The sequence below is a fragment of the Trifolium pratense genome, linkage group LG4 (genome assembly GCF_020283565.1).
Source record: "Trifolium pratense cultivar HEN17-A07 linkage group LG4, ARS_RC_1.1, whole genome shotgun sequence".
Lineage (NCBI taxonomy): Eukaryota > Viridiplantae > Streptophyta > Magnoliopsida > Fabales > Fabaceae > Trifolium > Trifolium pratense.
Genome location: NC_060062.1, coordinates 6,325,465 through 6,345,482, shown reverse-complemented (window position 1 = coordinate 6,345,482; position 20,018 = coordinate 6,325,465). Strand labels below are relative to the sequence as shown.

The 20,018-nt window shown below is 35.5% G+C and overlaps 3 protein-coding genes across 3 annotated transcripts; all 3 read right to left on the bottom strand.

The window, feature by feature from the left end:
- Positions 1–7,829: 7,829 nt before the first annotated feature.
- Positions 7,830–9,952, bottom strand: LOC123924808 (gamma-interferon-responsive lysosomal thiol protein-like). The gene is made up of 5 exons (XM_045977778.1): positions 9,622–9,952; positions 9,347–9,409; positions 9,070–9,213; positions 8,196–8,294; positions 7,830–8,114 (listed from the first exon to the last, which is right to left on the bottom strand). Exons 1-5 carry the CDS (start codon positions 9,904–9,906, stop codon positions 8,037–8,039), a joined length of 669 nt encoding a protein of 222 aa, XP_045833734.1. The 5' UTR covers positions 9,907–9,952; the 3' UTR covers positions 7,830–8,036.
- A 540-nt stretch (positions 9,953–10,492) lies between these two features.
- LOC123924807 (gamma-interferon-responsive lysosomal thiol protein-like) lies at positions 10,493–12,541 on the bottom strand. Its single transcript, XM_045977777.1, has 5 exons — positions 12,284–12,541; positions 11,731–11,796; positions 11,309–11,449; positions 10,710–10,802; positions 10,493–10,610 (listed from the first exon to the last, which is right to left on the bottom strand). Exons 1-5 carry the CDS (start codon positions 12,539–12,541, stop codon positions 10,515–10,517), a joined length of 654 nt encoding a protein of 217 aa, XP_045833733.1. The 3' UTR covers positions 10,493–10,514.
- Positions 12,542–14,320: 1,779 nt separating this feature from the next.
- On the bottom strand, positions 14,321–15,651 carry LOC123924806 (gamma-interferon-inducible lysosomal thiol reductase-like). Its single transcript, XM_045977776.1, has 4 exons — positions 15,627–15,651; positions 15,266–15,406; positions 14,717–14,809; positions 14,321–14,626 (listed from the first exon to the last, which is right to left on the bottom strand). Exons 2-4 carry the CDS (start codon positions 15,344–15,346, stop codon positions 14,537–14,539), a joined length of 264 nt encoding a protein of 87 aa, XP_045833732.1. The 5' UTR covers positions 15,347–15,406; positions 15,627–15,651; the 3' UTR covers positions 14,321–14,536.
- Between the last annotated feature and the right edge of the window lie 4,367 nt (positions 15,652–20,018).

Genomic DNA, 20,018 nt, shown 5'->3' with positions numbered 1-20,018 from the left:
ATGAGATACAATTGGAAAGGAGTTTCCTACCTAAATAACTAAGTTTTGTGTAATCAGCCCAACGCTGACTTAAAACGAAGTGAAATATGGATCTCATTCTCACTAGAAAATCTTCCAACGGGATTTTCCGAATCAAATGTCGAGGGTCATTTGTTTTGAGTAAAATAGTGGGAGCACATGTTTAATTAAAGGCCTAATTAAATGTGTATTAAAATTGTTCAAATACTTATATTTTCACTTTTACAATTGTAGATCACCATGTCAAACACCAATACTTCGAACAACATTTTGCGAAGCATTCTTGACAAAGAGAAATTGTCTGGGACAAATTTTCTTGATTGGCATCGTAACTTGAGGATAGTCCTCATGCACGAGAAAAAGCTGTATGCTATTGAGGAACCCCAACCTAACCCTGAGGATGAACCTGCGGCTAATGCCCCTAAGGCTCAAAGGGATGCTTATCAGAAGCGTCTTGATGATGCCATGGATGCAAAGTGCCTAATGCTGGCTACCATGACCTCTGAGCTTCAGAAGCAACATGAGGACATGAATGCGTTCGATATGATCGAACACTTGAAGACGCTCTATCAAGAGCAAGCCAGGATTGAAAGGTTTGAGGTTTCCAAAGCCCTGTTTTCAGCTAAGCTATCTGAGGGATCTCTAGTAAGTCCACATGTGCTCAAGATGATTGGGTACGTGGGGAACTTAGAAAAATTGGGATTTCCACTTGGAAATGAGCTTGCAACTGATCTGATCCTGCAATCGTTGCCGGAGAGTTTTAATCAGTTTGTTCTGAACTTCACCATGTCGGACATGGAAAAGACTTTGCCACAACTGCTGGGCATGTTGAGGCAGGCTGAGCAGAACATGAAAACAAAAGGGAAATCCAACCATGTTCTTATGATTGGCAATGGAAACAAAGGGAAGGGCAACAAAGGGAAGGGAGGTAAAGGGAAGGGCAAGGAAGTTGCCAAACCCAAACCTACCCCTAAAGCTTTGAAGCCCACTGGGGGAGTTGCAAAGGAGGGTAGGTGCTTCCACTGTAACAAGACTGGACATTGGAAGAGGAACTGCCCAAAATACCTGGAAGATAAAAAGAATGGAGTAGAGAGCTCCAATTCAGCAGGTATCTTTGTTATTGAAATTAATTTATCTACTTCTTCTACATGGGTATTAGATACCGGATGTGGTTCTCACATTTGTACTAATGTGCAGGGGCTGCAAAGGAGTAGAGGATTGGCTAAAGGTGAAGTCGACCTACGAGTGGGAAATGGAGCAAGAGTTGCCGCATTAGCTGTAGGAGTTTTTAATTTAACTTTACCTTCTGGTTTAATAATACAGTTAGAGAACTGTTTTTATGTACCTGCCATTAGCAGGAATATTATTTCTGTTTCTTGTTTGGATAAACTTGGCTTTTCATTTATAATAAAGAACAATTGTTGCTCCATTTATTTAAATGATATCTTTTATGCCACAGCTCAAATGAGTAATGGATTATATATTCTTGATCTTGAAATGCCAATTTATAACATTGATACGAAAAGGATTAAACCTAATGAGTTAAATCCTACATACCTTTGGCACTGTCGTTTAGGCCATATAAATGAGAAACGCATTTCCAAGCTCCATAAAGATGGGCTCTTGGATTCATTTGATTATGAATCTTTTGAAACATGCAGATCTTGCTTATTGGGAAAAATGACAAAGACCCCATTCACTGGTAAAGGTGAAAGGGCAAATGATCTCTTGGCTCTCATACATACTGATGTATGTGGACCATTGAACACACATGCTAGAGGAGGTTTTCAGTACTTCATCACATTCACTGATGACTACAGCAGATATGGGTATGTATACCTAATGAAGCATAAGTCGGAATCCTTTGAAAAGTTCAAAGAATTTAAAAATGAAGTACAAAACCAACTAGGAAAGAAAATCAAAATCCTTCGATCAGATCGAGGAGGTGAGTATTTAAGCCTAGAATTTGATGACTATCTAAAAGAGTGTGGGATCTTATCCCAACTCACTCCTCCTGGAACACCGCAATGGAATGGTGTGTCTGAGAGAAGGAACCGAACCTTGTTGGACATGGTGCGGTCTATGATGAGTCACGCTGATCTTCCAAACTCCTTTTGGGGACATGCTCTATTAACAGCAGCTTATACACTTAACCGTGTTCCTTCTAAAACGGTTGAAAAGACACCATATGAGATATGGAGTGGCAAGAAACCACATATGTCTTACTTAAAGATTTGGGGTTGCGAAGTTTATGTAAAACGTCAAATTTCTACTAAACTTGAACCTAAATCTGACAAGTGCTTCTTTGTGGGATATCCAAAAGAGACAAAAGGATATCACTTCTACAATCCTTCTGAGGGCAAAGTGTTTGTCGCTCGAACAGGAGTATTCCTAGAAAAAGATTTTATTTCCAAAGGAATCAGTGGGAGGAAAGTAGATCTTGAAGAAATTCACGATCCACAAAGTAGTGACACACCAATGGAGGAACAAGAGCAGGATGCACAAGATGTTGTGACAGAGAACCCTGCTCATGTAACACAAGAACCACGTAGGTCCAACAGGATACGTCAAGAACCTGAAAGATATGGATATCTCATATCGGAACAAGGTGATGTATTACTCATGGATCAAGATGAGCCTGTGACTTACCAAGAGGCCATTACTGGCCCTGAATCTGAGAAGTGGCTTGAAGCCATGAAATCTGAAATGGATTCCATGTACACAAATCAAGTTTGGAACTTGGTGGAAGCTCCTGATGGGATTAAACCCATAGGATGCAAGTGGGTCTTCAAGAAGAAGACTGACATGGATGGAAAGGTACAGACCTACAAAGCGCGATTGGTTGCTAAAGGTTTCAAACAAATTCATGGGGTAGACTATGATGAAACCTTTTCACCAGTTGCGATGATCAAATCCATTCGGATCTTACTTGCCATCGCTGCATACTATGATTATGAAATCTGGCAGATGGATGTAAAAACTGCCTTCCTCAATGGGAGTCTCCTTGAGGATGTGTATATGACACAACCTGAAGGCTTTTGCATTCCAGGAGAAGCCAAAATGATATGCAAATTACAGCGATCAATCTACGGATTGAAGCAAGCTTCCAGAAGTTGGAATCTTCGTTTTGATGAAACTGTAAAACAGTACGGATTCATTCAAAATGAAGATGAGCCTTGTGTTTACAAGAAGGTTAGTGGGAGCATAGTCGCATTCCTAGTATTATATGTAGATGACATATTACTGATAGGAAACGACATCCCTACCTTGCAACAAATTAAAACTTGGTTAGGGAATTGCTTTTCTATGAAAGATCTGGGTGAAGCAGCCTATATATTAGGAATAAGAATCTATAGAGATAGATCACAAAAACTGCTTGGCCTAAGCCAGAGTACATACATAGATAAAGTGCTAAGACGCTTTAATATGCATGATTCCAAGAAAGGATTCATTCCTATGCAACATGGCCTATGTCTTTCAAAGACACAGTCTCCTTCATCTAAGGAAGAAAGGGACCGCATGAGTAAGATCCCTTATGCATCGGCTATAGGATCCATCATGTATGCCATGATATGTACTCGACCAGATGTTTCATATGCCTTAAGCGCAACAAGCCGTTATCAGTCTGATCCTGGTGAGGCTCACTGGGTGGCTGTCAAGAACATCCTTAAATACTTAAGGAGGACTAAAGACTCATTCCTAATATATGGAGGCCAAGAAGAGCTAAATGTAATTGGTTACACTGATGCTAGCTTCCAAACAGATAGGGATGACTTTAGGTCGCAATCAGGCTATGTGTTTTGCATAAATGGTGGCGCTGTGAGCTGGAAGAGTTCAAAGCAAGATACAGTTGCTGATTCTACAACCGAAGCTGAGTACATCGCTGCATCAAATGCAGCAAAGGAAGCTGTTTGGATAAAGAAGTTCATTACTGAACTTGGCATATTCCCTAGCATTGTGGATCCCATTGAATTATTTTGTGACAACAATGGTGCAATCGCACAAGCTAAGGAGCCTAGATCTCACCAAAAGTCCAAACACATACTCAGGCGCTATCATCTTATTCGAGAGATAATTGATAGAGGAGATGTGAAAATATGCAGAGTACCAACACTTGACAATGCTGCTGATCCACTTACAAAGCCTCTTGCTCAGCCGAAGCATGAGGGCCACACTAGGGGCATAGGTATTAGGAGTATGCCTGATTGGCTCTAGTGCTAGTGGGAGATTGTTGGTGTAAGCCCTAGAGGCCAATTATTTATAATTGCATGATACTTGTATTGGATAATTTACTTATTAAATAAAGGTTTTTCTTTATTATGTTTATGTGTTAAATAATAATAGAGTCCCTAGAATAGTAAGTTCATTGAATGGAACGTTAAGTGTGACTTAATCGTGAGAATCCATTACACATGAGAACACTATTCTTAAAACATCCGTAGTCGAGCTTTAATGTGAATTGGGATAACATCAAAACGTAGAGACTATTATGTTGACAGACTGATGATCACATCTCACGGATCATAGATAAAGAGTTATCAAGTCTTCACATAGATATAAATATTAAGAGTAATATTTATATCGGATTGACCCACCATGAGAATATTACATAGTATGTTATGAAATGTCATAAGATATTCTCATAGTGATAAGTGGTGTATTCCACCCTTCGACCTGAAACCACTATGTTCCCTAGGTGTAGGAGTGTAGTACTTTGTCGCCATTCAAAGTTATCCGTAACAGGATGACTATAAGGTTGGTTGATGGGTATTCCACGAATCATGCTGAGGGACATGAGTGACCTAGATGGAATTTACCCCTCCTACATAACGGGAGATATGTCTATGGGCCCAATATTGAACTTAACAAGGGTGACGTACTATGCCTTGTGTTCAATATAGACATAAGGGTAAAAGGGTAATTATACACACGAGTTTTATCACGGAAAGGTTTGTCAGATCACGTGACATTCTTGTGACTTGGGTAGCAGTGATGTGTTGCTAGATACCGCTCACTGTTTATAATATTGAGATTAATATTATTGCCAACGTCATAGGAACCTACAGGGTCACACACATAATCTGAATTTTAGAGTAACCTTAAAATTCTCTAAAACCCTAACCGCACTAAATCTCCCTCTACCGTCGTCTTGAAGCTAGCACTAAGAGGTGAACGGAAACTGTTCGTGTGGACCGGCTAGAGGTACTGCGATCGTGCGGTTCTTGTGATCAATTCAGAATCGAGGAATTGTTCTTCAAAGGTAATAATCGAAACCCTGATCATGTCCATTCGCAAGGATCCACCGAAGGAAAATCTTAAATTTCCGCTGCGTTTTACTCTGTTTTAAATGCAATTTTCCTTCATCTTGATCATCAACAACCAATGTCATTAAATCCTCCTCACCCTCACGATCATGACGACAGAAACAACGATCATAAACCAATTCAGGGTTATGTTTAATTTTATCATTTCAACCAAAATCTAAAAAAAAATAAAAAAAATTGTCAATTGAAAAGTATTTATTACACGATTTAACTATCTGTAAAATCGATAAAATCATGTTTAATTTTATCATTTCAACATAAATCTTTTTTTTACAAGTATTTTAATAAGGTTCAATATTTGATTTATATTATAGATCAAATATATCAATTATTCTAAAGGTGAATTTTTGCTTATAGTAGCCAGCAAAGAACAATGTCTCTTATTTTATGAACATGTGCGAGAATAAGAAAGGAAAAAGAAAAATATACAAAAGAATAGATGAAAATGTATGAGAGAAGAAACATAAGTAATTAGATTTTGATAAAATAATAGAATATAAAAAAATTATGCAATTATTCAAATTTAATAAGTTATTTAATAAATAATACTCCATCCGGTCTTAAATATAAGATAAATTTTACTTTTTAGATTAATTGAGAACTTAATGTATCTGGACCATATTATGAATCATATACTTTAGATTCTTAATGAATCTAAAATTTAAATTTTCTCTTATATTTAGGACTAGAGAGAGTAGATACATAAATGTAATAGGGGTTACATAAAAAATAAAATAACAGGGATTAAAATTTACATTACAATTACTTTATATTTCAATAATATATAATATTCATTCTTACATGACATGCATGATTTAAAGAGTCATATGAAAAAAATAATGTGACTAATATTATTCTTTACAAGATGTATTGTGGGTATGTAGTTGTTGGTTTGTTGGGAAAATCAACACTTTTCAACATGTATATTTTCAACCAACACCAACAAGATGTGATATTGAAATACACGACTATAGTCATATTTAATTCATAAGAATTAGAGAAAATCAACTGAGTGTGAATTATCTAATATTTAAAATTGATTTTTGAATTTAAAATTAATAATATATTTTTTTTATATTTTCTTTAATTAATATTCATAACACTTAAATTTCTAGATTAAAAATTAAACAGGTATAACCACCGCTCCATAATATATATGTTCTTAATCATGTAATTAAGAAATTAAAATCAATTATTTACTGTTTATGGAATTTAATTATTCTAAATTAATTTTTCTTATTTTAATTGTGAAATTCCCGGAATGAGGGGTGAAAACTATAAGGTTTGGAAGGAGAGTATTCTTCTTCACTTAGGTTGATGGATATTACTTATATTGTTCGAAAACACAGACCGCCTTTTGTTACTGAAACTAGTCTTTCAGATGATGTTGATCATTATGAAAAATGGGGTCGATCTAATCGTCTCAGTATGAAGTTCATAAAGACCAACATCCCTGCTAATATCCATGGTTGTTTTGGTCAGCATGATAATATCAGAGCATTATTCGACTATTAAAGACTTATTATATCAAATTTAACCTTACGTTAAGAATTTTTAGGTCAATTCGTATACTAAGATTCAAAAGAAAGACAAAAATGAAAATAGCTAAGTCAAAATTTTCAATTTTTATGACTGCAATTTTGATAAAATGGAGCTTGAAGAAGAGGGAGAAGATGTAGTGAATCTGAAAGAGAGCATACCTTTCGTTTTTAAAAAATAAAATTAATTTAAATTAAAATAAATAATAATGAAATGTGAAATTGTTTTATCCACATGGCATTTTCCATGTCATAAATGTCTCTACCACATCATCAAAATTGAATCCAAATTAAAGCATCTCCAATGCATTTTTATTTTATTTTAGGTTCCTTAAATTTTTTGAGTAGATCTCTCATGACACATCATTTATAAGCAACAAAAACCTATTTCACTCAAATGCAATAACTCGAATCTCTAGAATGGACCCTCCATGGCATACTTTAATTAATACATTCACCTTTTTCCCTCATTTTTTTTAATCTAAGGGTTGATAAATTACAAAGAATAAAAAGAAGAGAAAATCAACCATTGAATTAAGAAGAAAAAAAAAATAGGAAAAATTGGAGAAATTCAAATCCCATCATATATAACCAACACAAACTTATTTCACTACGATTCAATAGTTCCTCTAGAGTGAACCTCACATGTCATCTTTTTATAATATTTTATTTATGATATGGACAAAATAAAGTAATATTTTATACCAATTTATTTTGCTAAGGGACTTTATACATTCATCCCTTGCATAAGAGACCCATAAGGAACACATGTACAAGAGTCATGACACATAAGCAAATAAGTGATGACACATGACATCTAAGAGACTCATAAGGGACATGCATTGGAGATGCTGAGTGGGGATCAAAAGTAAAAAAATTTGAAATAAGGGATAAAAAACTGATTTTTAAAATAAGTGGACCAAATGTTTAAAAAATAGAGGGATCAAAATTACATTTAAGCAAATATTTTAAAATTAATCTTTTAACATGTCAAATTGTACTTTTTACTTAAAAGTTCAAAATAGAAAAAGACTAAATTTAAAACAGAAAATAATAAAAAAAAAATTTATTAAAAATAAAAACAACTCTACAATGTGATTGTGATGGTCATTATTATATGGGAACACCCCCTTATTATATATGTTGTTCACCAATATCACTTTTCTTTCTTTTGGCAAGCTTTGAATTTCAAAGGACCCTTGTAGGCATTGCACACATGATTCACTAGATCATCCTGGAGAAAGGAATGTGCATATTAATTTAGGAAGATAAATATTAACTATTTAAATAATTAAAGAAGATTAATGTTACTAACATTTTCAGCATCCACATACTGGCCATTCACAAGGAGCCAAGGTACATGAGTAAGAGGTGGATTGAGATCATTTGTTTCTTTACCATTGCGTATATGGAGCTGCAATGTTAAATTTTAGCCTAGAATTAGTAAAGAGAGATTCTCAAACACACGAAAATTAGAAAGTGAAAAACATGAAATTGTTTCAAATTTCATTTTCTTTAAGTGTAAACAAAATGCACGCAACTGCAGAGACTAATCTACTACATATACCTAAACCAGAGATCAAAATCAATATTTTGATTATGCTATAAGAGATCTGCATCATCTTATCTAAACACCTTTGGGTTATCTTTTGTTAATATCTAATGCAGGTTTCTTATAGATTATAAAAAGTGGTTTATTGTAATCAAAATATTAAACTGATATTTAATAATTTAAATTTTTTTTAAGAAAACCAATTTTGTGTGTTTGTTTATTATAGTGAAAATATTTTTTTTTAAAAAAAATATATGTTGAAGATGATTTACAAAAGGAGCTATTTAAAACGGCTTCTCAATTGAAGCAATTTAAAATTAAGTTTTTGAGATTATCATTTGTCTTAAAAGTAATCTATTTATAAATTTTTTTCTTAAAACTTAAAAGTAATATAGTTTTTTAGAAGAAAAAAAAAAGTAATCTTAGGGAGAGTTTGCCACTCATAGGGGTCCCACAATGCTCGAGGGTTTAGTCTCTACAATTGCACGCAGAGGATACTCGATTTACAACAAAAAAATAAAATATCGTAACAAACGAGCCATAGTATGCGGCAGTATCTAAAATATTTTTTTGGCAGCATACATTCAATACTAATTTTTTTGACCAAAATACTAAATGAGTTATAAATGAAACTGACCTCATTTCCATGTTTACTTGAATAACAATTTTGGATGGGTCTTGGGTCCAATCTGAGACGGTTGCAACATGATCCCCAAACACTAGGGTTTCCATTTGTAAATAAACCATTCTCAACACAAAAGATGAATGGCAAACTATATTTCTTCATCAAATTTAAAGATAGGTCAAGTACAAAGAAAAATTTGTTAGAAATAGAAGAAATCTCATTTAGATCATAGTAAAAAATGTTTACTAAGGTTTTACAAAATAAATTGTTTGCTAAGGAAAATCCTTACCAATGGCCAAGCTTCAAGAGCACATGCTTCTATGATATTATAATAGCATTCATCAGGACCATGCTACATATTTTAAAATAAAAAAATAAATTATAACTTTTACAATATATATAAAGCTGAATTCGAATTTTGAAAATCTTGTATTTACACAGTTGAAACATCAAGATCGAACAATAAAAAAATAATACTTCCGTTTATTTTATACTTCAAAACAATGTTTCGACTGCGTAAATACGAGAAATTTTTGTCACTAAGAAAGCAAGGAAATTTGGGACCTGGCAAGAAACTGTTCCATTTTGACTTGTAAAAGCATTGCCATAAGGAACCAAATGGAGGTTGACAATAGACATAACATCTAATTTAGTGAATTTCTCAAGTACTTCCAAAATGAAATCTTTGCTAAATGGACACAAAGATTCATAATACAAAGAAACATGGACAACATCATTTCCATTATTCAACTCAGAAAAATGAGATTGAGATGGATTGATGATCATCAAAAGTAGAAGAATTAAAGAAAGGAACCGAAATGAACTTAGTGAGGTCATTTCTATGTGCATATACTTTTTGATATGTTTGTGTCTCTTTATTGACTCTAAAGGGTTTTATCATATATAGTATTGTTGCATTCGATCTTATGTATATATAAATATATGATATACAATCTCTTTCACAATGAACTCCACCAAAGGACAACCGTTCGAGTGAATACTGATTCAAGTAGAATGAATTTTTATTAGATTTTATTTACCTTCTGATCAAATCTTAGATTACTGACACCTCTTCATCTAAGAACCAAATGATTAACAAAAAAATTGTCATTAACTCTCTTAGAATTGAGTTTTAGGTCTAACTCATCCTTACAAAATCGACTTTATAATTATATATTCCAATAGAAATTTTACACATAGGTACTTCTTTTTTTTTTGTCAAGTACACATAAGTACATTTTTTTGGTCAAGTACTCAAGTACACATGACATAGGTACTTTATCTCTCGATCTCTCTTATTTTAATACTATATGACTATATCATAGTAGATAGATATGTAATATATTCAGCATGCATGGTCAATGTGTCATGTGTGTATCCTTCCAAGAGCTTGACGTGATCAAGTGCACACGTATGCATGTAACATTTTTCTTCACCAACAATATGAATAGTTAAATTTATTTCTCACTTGCATTCAAATGAACATTGCAAGCTGCTGGAATAGCATCACCTTTATAAGCCTTGCAAACATATTGTGTAAAATTTTCATAGTCCTGAATTAACACAAACATGATGAGTATTTTGTTAATAATTTGGAAATTAGACCAATGTGTGTGTGTGAGAGAGAAAAACAAGAAGGAGAAAAGACAAACTTTTCCAATAGGTTGATTATTCACCACCACCCATGGCACAAATGAATGAGGTGGGTCTAGTTTTGCTATTTCATCAATATATTTTTGTCCAAGCTGCAAACAAATTCAAATTTAATGTTAATTTATACCAAAGTAAGAATTAATGTTAAGGACATTTAAACAAGCATTTAACTAAAAAAAACTCATAGTATAAAATTACTTTTTCCATGTTTAGGTGACTTTAGCTCAGTTGACAGAGATATTACAAGAAATATGCATGATCGGAGTTCGAATCCTAATATTCTCATTTATTCACCTCGAGAGGTGAATTTAGACTACATGAAGAAAAAAATTACTTTTTTCAACTCAACTGGAAAAATCGGACACCATCCGAAATTCAAACCTGAACTCCTCCACTTATATGTGTAGGTTTATAATGGTTTATCATTTTGTCTATCTGCTACCAAAGAAAAACTTTTTCCATTTTCTATGCTATGTCATTTTAATTAACAATGCATTCAAAGAAATGAACAAAATTAACGTCAAAAAAAAGAAAAAGAAATGAACAAAATTAGTAACCAAAAAAAAGAAAGAAAAAAAGAAATGAACAAAATTATAACCTCTGTTCCATTTCCTCTATTAAAGCAATTTTTAATAGGCTCCAAAGGCAAACCAAGTTGGTTGGTACAATTTTGCCACATTTTGTTCTTTCCATCAATTGCCAGAAACTCAAAGCAGTGAATTAAACCATAATGTGTATCCTGCATCACAATTTAGATATATAATTACGATGATTTTTTTTAATTATACTTTAATTCATATATACCTGGTGAGTGTACATAATTTTTACACTATTAGCCGATCATAATATTTTGATTATTAAAACACATTTAATTTTAGTCAATTTTAAAGTATGGTATTTTGAGTTGTTGACGGTATAATTTTTTTTACACCAACGTACACTATATAAAAATTAACCTTTATAAAAAAAAAAAAACTCACCTAATGTAAAGTATGGTTTTTAGGTTCCCAAAATACTTACCACATTAGGCCAAATATTGAGGGCACATGCTTCCAAAGAATTTAGCTCACATTCATCTGGTCCATTCTGATAAGTTTTTGGGTGTGAAGAGACAAATATAAATACAAAATAAAATAAAATTGAATAAATAATCATTATTACTGTAAAGCTTTGGAAATTATTTTAAAAAATTAAATTGATGAAGATAATGAAAAAAAAAATCATCAATTGAGTCATCAAAATATAATCATTATGTTCAGAAATATGGCTTGACTACAACAAAAAATATTCATGACCACATAAATTAGTAATAATAAAAAACTTCAAAACAAAAAATATTTAAATCTCTTTTTCCCACATTGAAGTGAAAACATCATAAAGAAAAAGCAAAAAATGAAAAGTATATGAACATTTCATACAAAAATTAACATAAAATTAAAAATAAAGCAAATTGACATCAATGAAAGTCAATTTTACAAAGAAAAGTCAACCATGTTAATCTTTGAATTATTTTATAATGCATTGCAAAATATAATTCCAACAGTATAACAAAAAAATAGAGAAAAATTAAAACCTGACATGATATGGAATTGTAGGTCTGATTGACATAAGAATTGGCCCAAGGAACTAGTTGGAGATTGACAATGTCAATGAGATCATTGTTGAATATTTCTTCAAGATTCTTCACAATGAAAATTGCACAAGATTGGCATAGACTATCATAGTATATTGATAGATTAACTTTACTCATAGATTCACCCTTAGATTCATAGGTGAAAAATAAAAAGACTAATGCTATTACTAAAGTGTTTGAAAATTTTGGAGAAACCATTTTTTTTTTTCAATCCTGCAAAAGTAGATATAGATTTTGTAATTTGTTTCTAAAGGGTAAGAATGTGAACTCTGAATTTTTTTTTGGTACTCAGTCTCTTATATATACACCTTTTGGAGAGGTAAAGTTGATTTTAGTGCTGTGACAGGTGTGAGTTGAGTTAAGTCTCACATTATTTAGAAAAGTGAATACGGTGAAATTAACCCAAATTTAACGAGGGGCCAAATATAAAAAATAAAATATCATTTTATGAATTTTATTTTGACAATTTTCATAGGTGACAAAATTTCCAGTGTAGTTAATATAGAGACGGAAAGTGTCAAAATAAGAAACAATTTATCTATCAAGTAAAGTTTTTGTCTTTCGTATTTTCTATTAGTTTTTATAAAGAAATTTATTTCGAGTAGTTAAATATACAATTACAAGCTAGACTAACTAACTATAAAATATACTAACATATATATGAAAAAATAAATAAAATAGGGTAGCAAATGCTACTCCAAAGTATAACCGAGTTTCGCTCCTGAAAGTGGAGGTTGAACACTTTATAAGTGAAATAACCCATAAACCTAATATCTTAAGGTTTTGAGTAAAAATGTGGTGTACAACTCACTATATTGTTGCTCTGAGCCTAATGTGGATGTTCCCCCGGCCGCCCCTCGTGACCCAAATTTAGAGGTGTTGCACTGATTTTTACTTGGTTTGTTTTCGAGTATAAGTAATTTTTTCTCGACATTTGGTTTTTAGCATTAAATTTATCGTTGAAATTCATTTGTGCCAACTCGTTATTTAAACCTAAGTCGTCGCAACAGATAATATGAGCGAAATGTCTGTCAGTACGTGCCAACTTATTATTTTCTATATACAATGCATGTTTGAATTTACAGCAACTTGACAAAATCACAGTAAATTATCATAATTTTACAAAAGTTGAGTGTCCCGGATTCGAACCCAAACTTCTGCACATATAGTGCGATGTCCCTACCAACTGAGTTAAGCTCACGGGGACGCAAATCAATTTCTTAGTTTGTTTTGAAGTTAGCAAATTTGCAAATAATACCAAATAGTCTCTCTTTTTGTTTTCAAGTAAAAATGAGGGCACATAGGGAAAGAAGCTATAATACAACCTTTTCTGTCTCGATCATCCTTCATTGATATTATTAATCACTCTTATTACCCTTTTTAATTTGGGTACTGCCGTGTTAATTAACCTTGCTTTATAAGTTTCAATCTACATGAGATTAATGGTCATTCTTAACTCAACATCCTTTTATATCTTGTACTTTTCATGATTTAATTATTAGTTCAAATACAATTTTGATTCCTTAAATTTTACAATTATTTAATTTCGGTCCTTCATATTTCAATTGTTTGATTTTAATCCTCAAGTTTTACGATTGCTTGATTTTAGTCAATTTCCCACCAAATATGATGCATTGTCTTTCTTTTAATCTTCTGATTCTCAAAAAAGGATGTCTGGTAATTTAGAATTCGACCACGAAGTAAATAAAATCTGGCCAACATAATTTTATGAGCCCTGTTGAATGTGCAGTTTGTTAGAGTGTGCTATATGTTAATTTCGATTGTGTTTAACTTATACAAGTGGATTGGTTCGAAAAAAAAAACTTATACAAGTGGATTATTTATGAAGGAAATAACACAAGAAGAATATTGAAGAAAGTTTTGATAAATAAAGGAAATAATACACAAGAAGAAAGTTAGTTAGTTAAGCCAGCTTATTTTAGATTTTAAGTTGGTATATTCTCTAGCATCTCATCCTAAAGAGATATCTAGAACATTCTAGATAATGAGTGACTCACTAATAGAGAGGAAAGATATAGAATCCATGAGTGACTACAATTTGGGCCTATTTTATTCTCCGGGCCTATATTCATTACATAACCACTAGAAAATGTACATAGGCACTATGTCTCTATTTTAATACTATATCATAGATGTAATGTTTTTCTTGACTAACAATATGAATAGTTGAATTTATTTCCCATTCAAATGAACTTTGCAAGCTGCTGGAATAGCATCACCTTTATAAGCCTTGCAAACATAGTATGTAAATTTTGCATAGTCCTGAATTTAAAATAAACACTAATCTTGTCAATAATTTAGAAATAAGATCAATTGTGTGTGTGAGAAAAACAAGAAGGAGAAAAGACAAACTTTTCTAATAGGTTGATTGTTCACCACCACCCATGGCACAAATGAATGAGGTGGGTTTAGTTTTGCTGTTTCACTAATATGTTTTTTTCCAAGCTGCATACAAATTCAAATTTAATGTTAATGTATACCAAAATAACAATTAATATTGTTAGAGACACTTAATATTGTTGGTCCAACATAGATCGGTACTTAAAATTGTTTGAAATTCTAATGATAAGAGACATTGGCCACCAATAATCAAAGTTCATACATTTTGTTACGACTCAGAGACACCGGTTTAATTTGATCTATATTCATTTGACAAAAATAAGATAAACAAATATGTAAACCTCAATAAATAACTGATCGTTTTTTATTTTTTATATTTTTACCACTGTCGATTAGGTCATCGTGTCAATTGTGAAAGAACACTATACATATATAGTAATTTTTTGAGTTGGGTACACCAAATGCTCCACAGAATAAGAACACTTTTTCCATTTCCTATGCTATACCATACTAGTATCATTTTAATTAACCATGGAGTCAAAGAAATGAAGGGAAAAAAACCTCTGTTCCATTTCCTCTATTAAAGCAATTCATAAAAAGCTTCTCAGGCAAACCAAGTATTTTGGTACAGTTCTTCCACATATTGTTCTTTCCATCAATTGCCAGAAACTCAATGCAGTAAATTAAACCATAATGTTCATTCTGCATCACAATTTAGATACATATATAATTGAGATAAATTTAATTTATATATACCGTTAGTATAAATGTTGTTAATCAATCATAAATTCATAGTATTTTGATCATTAAAAATATTTAACTTTAAATTAAAAAATATAGTGACGGTTTATCAAAATTAAAGTTGTATATAATTAAGTAAAATTAAACTCATGAGATATGGTTTCAAGGTTCCCTTACTTACCACATTAGGCCAAATATTGAGAGCACATGATTGATCTTAACTGTTGATCAGAACAGGTAGAAGGCCAGCTGGAAGTCCGTTGAGCAGGTGGTAGGCAGCAATCCGAGCAGATGGTCCACGGAGGGGGGGGTTGTACCTGCAGGTGCTCCGATGCCAAAGTCAGACAAGGAATAGAGAGCAAACGAGATACTAGAGAGAAGTTAGAGTGAGAGAGTAATTGTGATAATGAATAGTGTCTACCTTGCTCTCCCAAGAGGGAGAGTATTTATAGCCCCCAGCTCTGGGCCAAAGGTCCTCTTAGTGGGCTGGACTAGCCAAGGCCCATTAAGAGGGACTGCCAAGATATCACCCTTAGATAGTGGGTAGAGTAGTAATTTTACCCTATCTTGGTGGAGAGGTTGTGCCTTGCTGACATGGAGGTGATTGGGCAAGCCATGTGGACTTGGTGAAGGTCTAGGTGGACTAGCATTAGTCTAGTCCAGAACAGGAGCCCCCCAAGTCATTGCTCCTAGGCATAGGAGTGATGACTTTAGATGTGTGCCCAAGTGCAGAAGGAAATCTCCTTGCAACCTCTCTTGAACGAAAGTGGACGAGGACGTTGCTCGTCTAGGCCTTGCTCGCAGCAAGGATCTGCAATGTTTTGCTCGAAGTGGTTTCTCGAGGATATTCAGTATTCTGCTCGTATCTACTGCGAGGAGATAACTACGAGAGGGATTTGTTGCTCGTATTTATGACGAGGAGATAAAGGAATTGTTGCTCGTTGCTATGAAGAAGTTAGCAACGAGGAGGTTTTCTGCAAAGTGCAGCTTTTTGCTTGAGGACTTGCTCGAGTGAAATTCGAGCATCCTCTTTCATTGGGGATGTGAAAAGGTTGCATTTACTGCTTTGATTTTTACGAGGGAGTGTAAGGACCATTGGATCAAAGCGTCTCTTCACTCCCCTGGCTTGGTCTATATAATAGAGGAGAGTGAATTTCATTTTTACTTTTCACTCTCTCTCTTCAATCGTGAATCTCTCTGAAGTTCCAATTCACTAGTCAAATCGTTCTTCAGATTTTCTTCATATATTCAAGGTAATTCCTTCAAATTTTCCTCTTTAGATCCATTTTTTGTTGTTCCTGCCCAGCTTTGGGCGTTTTTTTCATGAAGATTGTATGAATTTATGAACATTAAGATGAATGTGCCGGGCACCATATGAACTTGGTACCGGGGAGATTTCCTCCCCTTTGAAACTCTAGGTTAGATAACTAGTGACGGGGAGCCTATCTCCCCGTTTCAAACTTTAGATAGTTTATTTTAAGAGCCGGGGAGTCTATCTCCCCGTTGGAAACTTTTAGATAGTTTGTTTAGGTGACGGGGAGCCTATCTCCCCGCTTGAAACTTTAGATAGTTTGTTTAGGTGACGGGGAGCCTATCTCCCCGTTTGAAACTTTAGATAGTTTGTATTGCTGGGGAGCATGTTCTCCCTTTTTAACTTAGGAATTTTTTCATGAAATTCGTTGTTTAAAATTCAACCGGGGAGCTTATCTCCCCGTCTTTCACCTGAGCTACCTTCCTCGGTTTGATTTTAATTGCCATTTGAAAAGGGCTTTGGTCGGGGACAGCGTCCTCGTCCTATCCTGCGCCCTTTCACTTGAATTGCGGTGAAAGGGTGGATTTGATCATCGAATTCACTTTGTTTTTGCTGCATTTCAGGTTGTAAAATGTCAGAAACCGAGGAGGTTGTGGAAACGCAGGGTGCGGAGAAGTATACATTGGTTGACTGCATAACCGATCCTGCGCTGGATTGGGTTGCTCCAGAACCCCGGGGAATAGCCTCGTCGCTTACTTCCCAGGATCCAAGATTATATACGACCGTCGAGCAGCAGAGAGCAGACGGGCTTCAAAATTGGTCGACCCGTATACCCGGGGAGGGTGAACGGGTGTGCTCGTCTTTTGACGGGTATGATTTCGCTATGTACGAATTTGTATTTAAGGAGATGGGGCTCAGACTGCCGTTCAGCCCCTTTGCGGCCAGCGTGCTTAAAGCCTTGCAGGTGGCTCCGTCGCAGCTGCATCCAAACTCGTGGTCTTTTATTATGGGGTTCGAGCACCTCTGTACGTATAAAGGCGTTCTTCCCACTCTTCCCCTTTTCTTTAGAATCTTCAAGATTCAGCGTAAGCCGGCGAGGGAGGTTGGGCGAGCACCTCGTCAGAATTGGGTTTCATTAAAACATCACGAGGATGTTAAATTATTCAAAATGTTTGTGGATTCCGTTAAGGATTTCAAAGAGAGGTATTACGTTGTCCGACCAGAGTCTTCATCTGCCCGGGAGAGTTTAATGGAGCTGGAGGAAGATAGGGACGAGCAAGGTGTTGCCCGTAAGGATGCCAGCGGGCAAGTTATAGTTCGGGCAGTCCCTAAGTTCCCGTTAAGCTGGTCGTACACCCATTTCCTGAAGGAGCCTAAGGAATATACAACCGGGGACGCAGACTTGTCTCCCGAGGACATGGCTGCCTTCGAAAGTCTGAAGACCTTTGTGGCCGGTTTTACTCCCGGGGTCTGGACGACTCGTAAGGGAGTTACCATAAGAGATGAACACGGGGAGCCTAAGGCCTCTCCTCGTCTTATTAATACTAGGACCCTCCTCAAGTGCAGAAATGCCGGGGAGGTCAAATTGTGTTTGGGTATTGTTTCCTTTCTTTTTAACTTAGAAAAATTTCTGTTACTTTTGTATGTATTCTTCCTCTTTTACTAACTTGCTCGTCACTTGTTTGCAGACGAAATGGAAACTATTGCCGAGCGCATGTTGAAGGCCAAGCAGGATGAGAAGGCGAGCAGGTCTGCCCGAGGAAAAAAGAAAATTGTTACCAGAGCTTCCCAGGAAGTGAGGCCGGGGACCCCTTCCGTGCAAGTTATTGGGACCTCGGTGGGCGGTTCGGGCACCCCTACCTCAGCTCCCCGGCCTCCTCCAGCGAAGAGGACAAGAGAAGAAGATCCCCCGGTTGAGGAGTCGGGCATGGGTGCATGCAGCAAGTTTCCTGTTCCTCGGTGCTTTACCGTAGACAGATTTTTTGAGAAATATCCTCCGGAGGTCTTTGAAGCTGAAAGGGCTGCTATTCTAAACCAAGAGCCTGAGGTCCGTAAGGAGCAGCATGCTCGTGACATGGCTGCTGTGGTGCGAATGATCTCGAGCTCCCTAGTTCTCGGTGACGAGCGGGAATCCTTAGTCGAGCAGCTGAACACTGCCCAGGCCAGGCACGAGCGGGCCAAAGGTCGGATCAACCAGCTTAAAATTAATGTGGATGACCTCAAGGAGAAGCAAAAACGCTGGGGTGACCAGCTGGACGAGCACCGTAAACGGGGAGAAGAATTGGATGCTGCTCGGGCTGAAATTGAGAGGCTTAATGCTGCCATGGCTCCGGGTGAGAATGAGCACAAGGCTGCTGAGGGGTTGACCACCCGAGCAGACTTGGTCAAGGTGATTGCTCAGCTGTCCCATGACTTTGTAGAGGGCACTGAGTACGCCTTTGAGAATGCCGTGCAGCAAATCAAATGCCTTAATCCTGACGTGGAGCTGGTGACCCGGGGAATGCATGTGAACGGGCAGGTCAAGGATGGCCAGATTGTTATCCCGGCTGGTCTGGCCGACTCTGATGAAGAGGAGGAAGATGCTGAGGGGGTGTTCGGGGAGGGTCATGAAGACGAGCAGGGTGACGGGCATGAGCAGGAAGATAGGTGCGAGGAGTAGATGTCCCTGGCCTTTCTATTATAATGTAATTTATTTTGTCTCTTTGAATTTTTGGGGCCTTTGAGCCATGGTTTGTAATTTTGGAACAAGTGGGCTTCTGTCCCCGTTTTACTTTTATGACAATTCCGGGCAAGTGCCCGTTTTATTTATATATGCTTGTATATAACTGCTCGTCTATACCTACTCGCATGTATGTTTCCTTATTTTTTAACTTAGAAAATTTTTCATGAAATTTGTTGTTTAAAAATTTCAACCGGGGAGCCTCCCCGTCTCATAACTTAGAAAATTTTTCATGAAATTTGTTGTTAAAAATTTCAACCGGGGAGCCTCCCCGTCTCATAACTTAGAAAATTTTTCATGAAATTTGTTGTTAAAAATTTCAACCGGGGAGCCTCCCCGTCTCATAACTTAGAAAATTTTTCATGAAATTTGTTGTTAAAAATTTCAACCGGGGAGGTCTGGTCCCTGCTTTTAACTTAACCAAATTTTATGCTAATTTATTGCTCAAAATCTGAGCCGGGGAGCTTGTCCCCATTTTAACTTAACGAAATGTGTTGTTTAAATTTCGTGCCGGGGAGCTTACCTCCCCGTTATTGAGGTGCTCGTCTGGCATGCTGGTATGCTCATTCGAGCAAGTTGGTGTGCTAAGTTTTGCCTGTTTA

What these genes read in the sequence shown, in the direction of transcription:
- LOC123924808 (XM_045977778.1), bottom strand. Translation starts at nt 9,906, where the DNA reads ATGCACATAGAAATGACCTCACTAAGTTCATTTCGGTTCCTTTCTTTA. An exon ending in ATGGAACAGTTTCTTGCCAG is followed by an intron (nt 9,410 to 9,621) that starts GTCCCAAATTTC and finishes TAAAATATGTAG; the next exon opens with CATGGTCCTGATGAATGCTA. An exon ending in CAAGTAAACATGGAAATGAG is followed by an intron (nt 8,295 to 9,069) that starts GTCAGTTTCATT and finishes TTAACATTGCAG; the next exon opens with CTCCATATACGCAATGGTAA.
- LOC123924806 (XM_045977776.1), bottom strand. Translation starts at nt 15,346, where the DNA reads ATGTGGAAGAACTGTACCAAAATACTTGGTTTGCCTGAGAAGCTTTTT. An exon ending in ATAGAGGAAATGGAACAGAG is followed by an intron (nt 14,810 to 15,265) that starts GTTTTTTTCCCT and finishes ATTTGTATGCAG; the next exon opens with CTTGGAAAAAAACATATTAG. An exon ending in ACAATCAACCTATTAGAAAA is followed by an intron (nt 14,627 to 14,716) that starts GTTTGTCTTTTC and finishes TTTTAAATTCAG; the next exon opens with GACTATGCAAAATTTACATA.
- LOC123924807 (XM_045977777.1), bottom strand. Translation starts at nt 12,541, where the DNA reads ATGGTTTCTCCAAAATTTTCAAACACTTTAGTAATAGCATTAGTCTTT. An exon ending in TCAATATTTGGCCTAATGTG is followed by an intron (nt 11,450 to 11,730) that starts GTAAGTATTTTG and finishes ATTGTGATGCAG; the next exon opens with GATACACATTATGGTTTAAT. An exon ending in ATAGAGGAAATGGAACAGAG is followed by an intron (nt 10,803 to 11,308) that starts GTTATAATTTTG and finishes ATTTGTTTGCAG; the next exon opens with CTTGGACAAAAATATATTGA.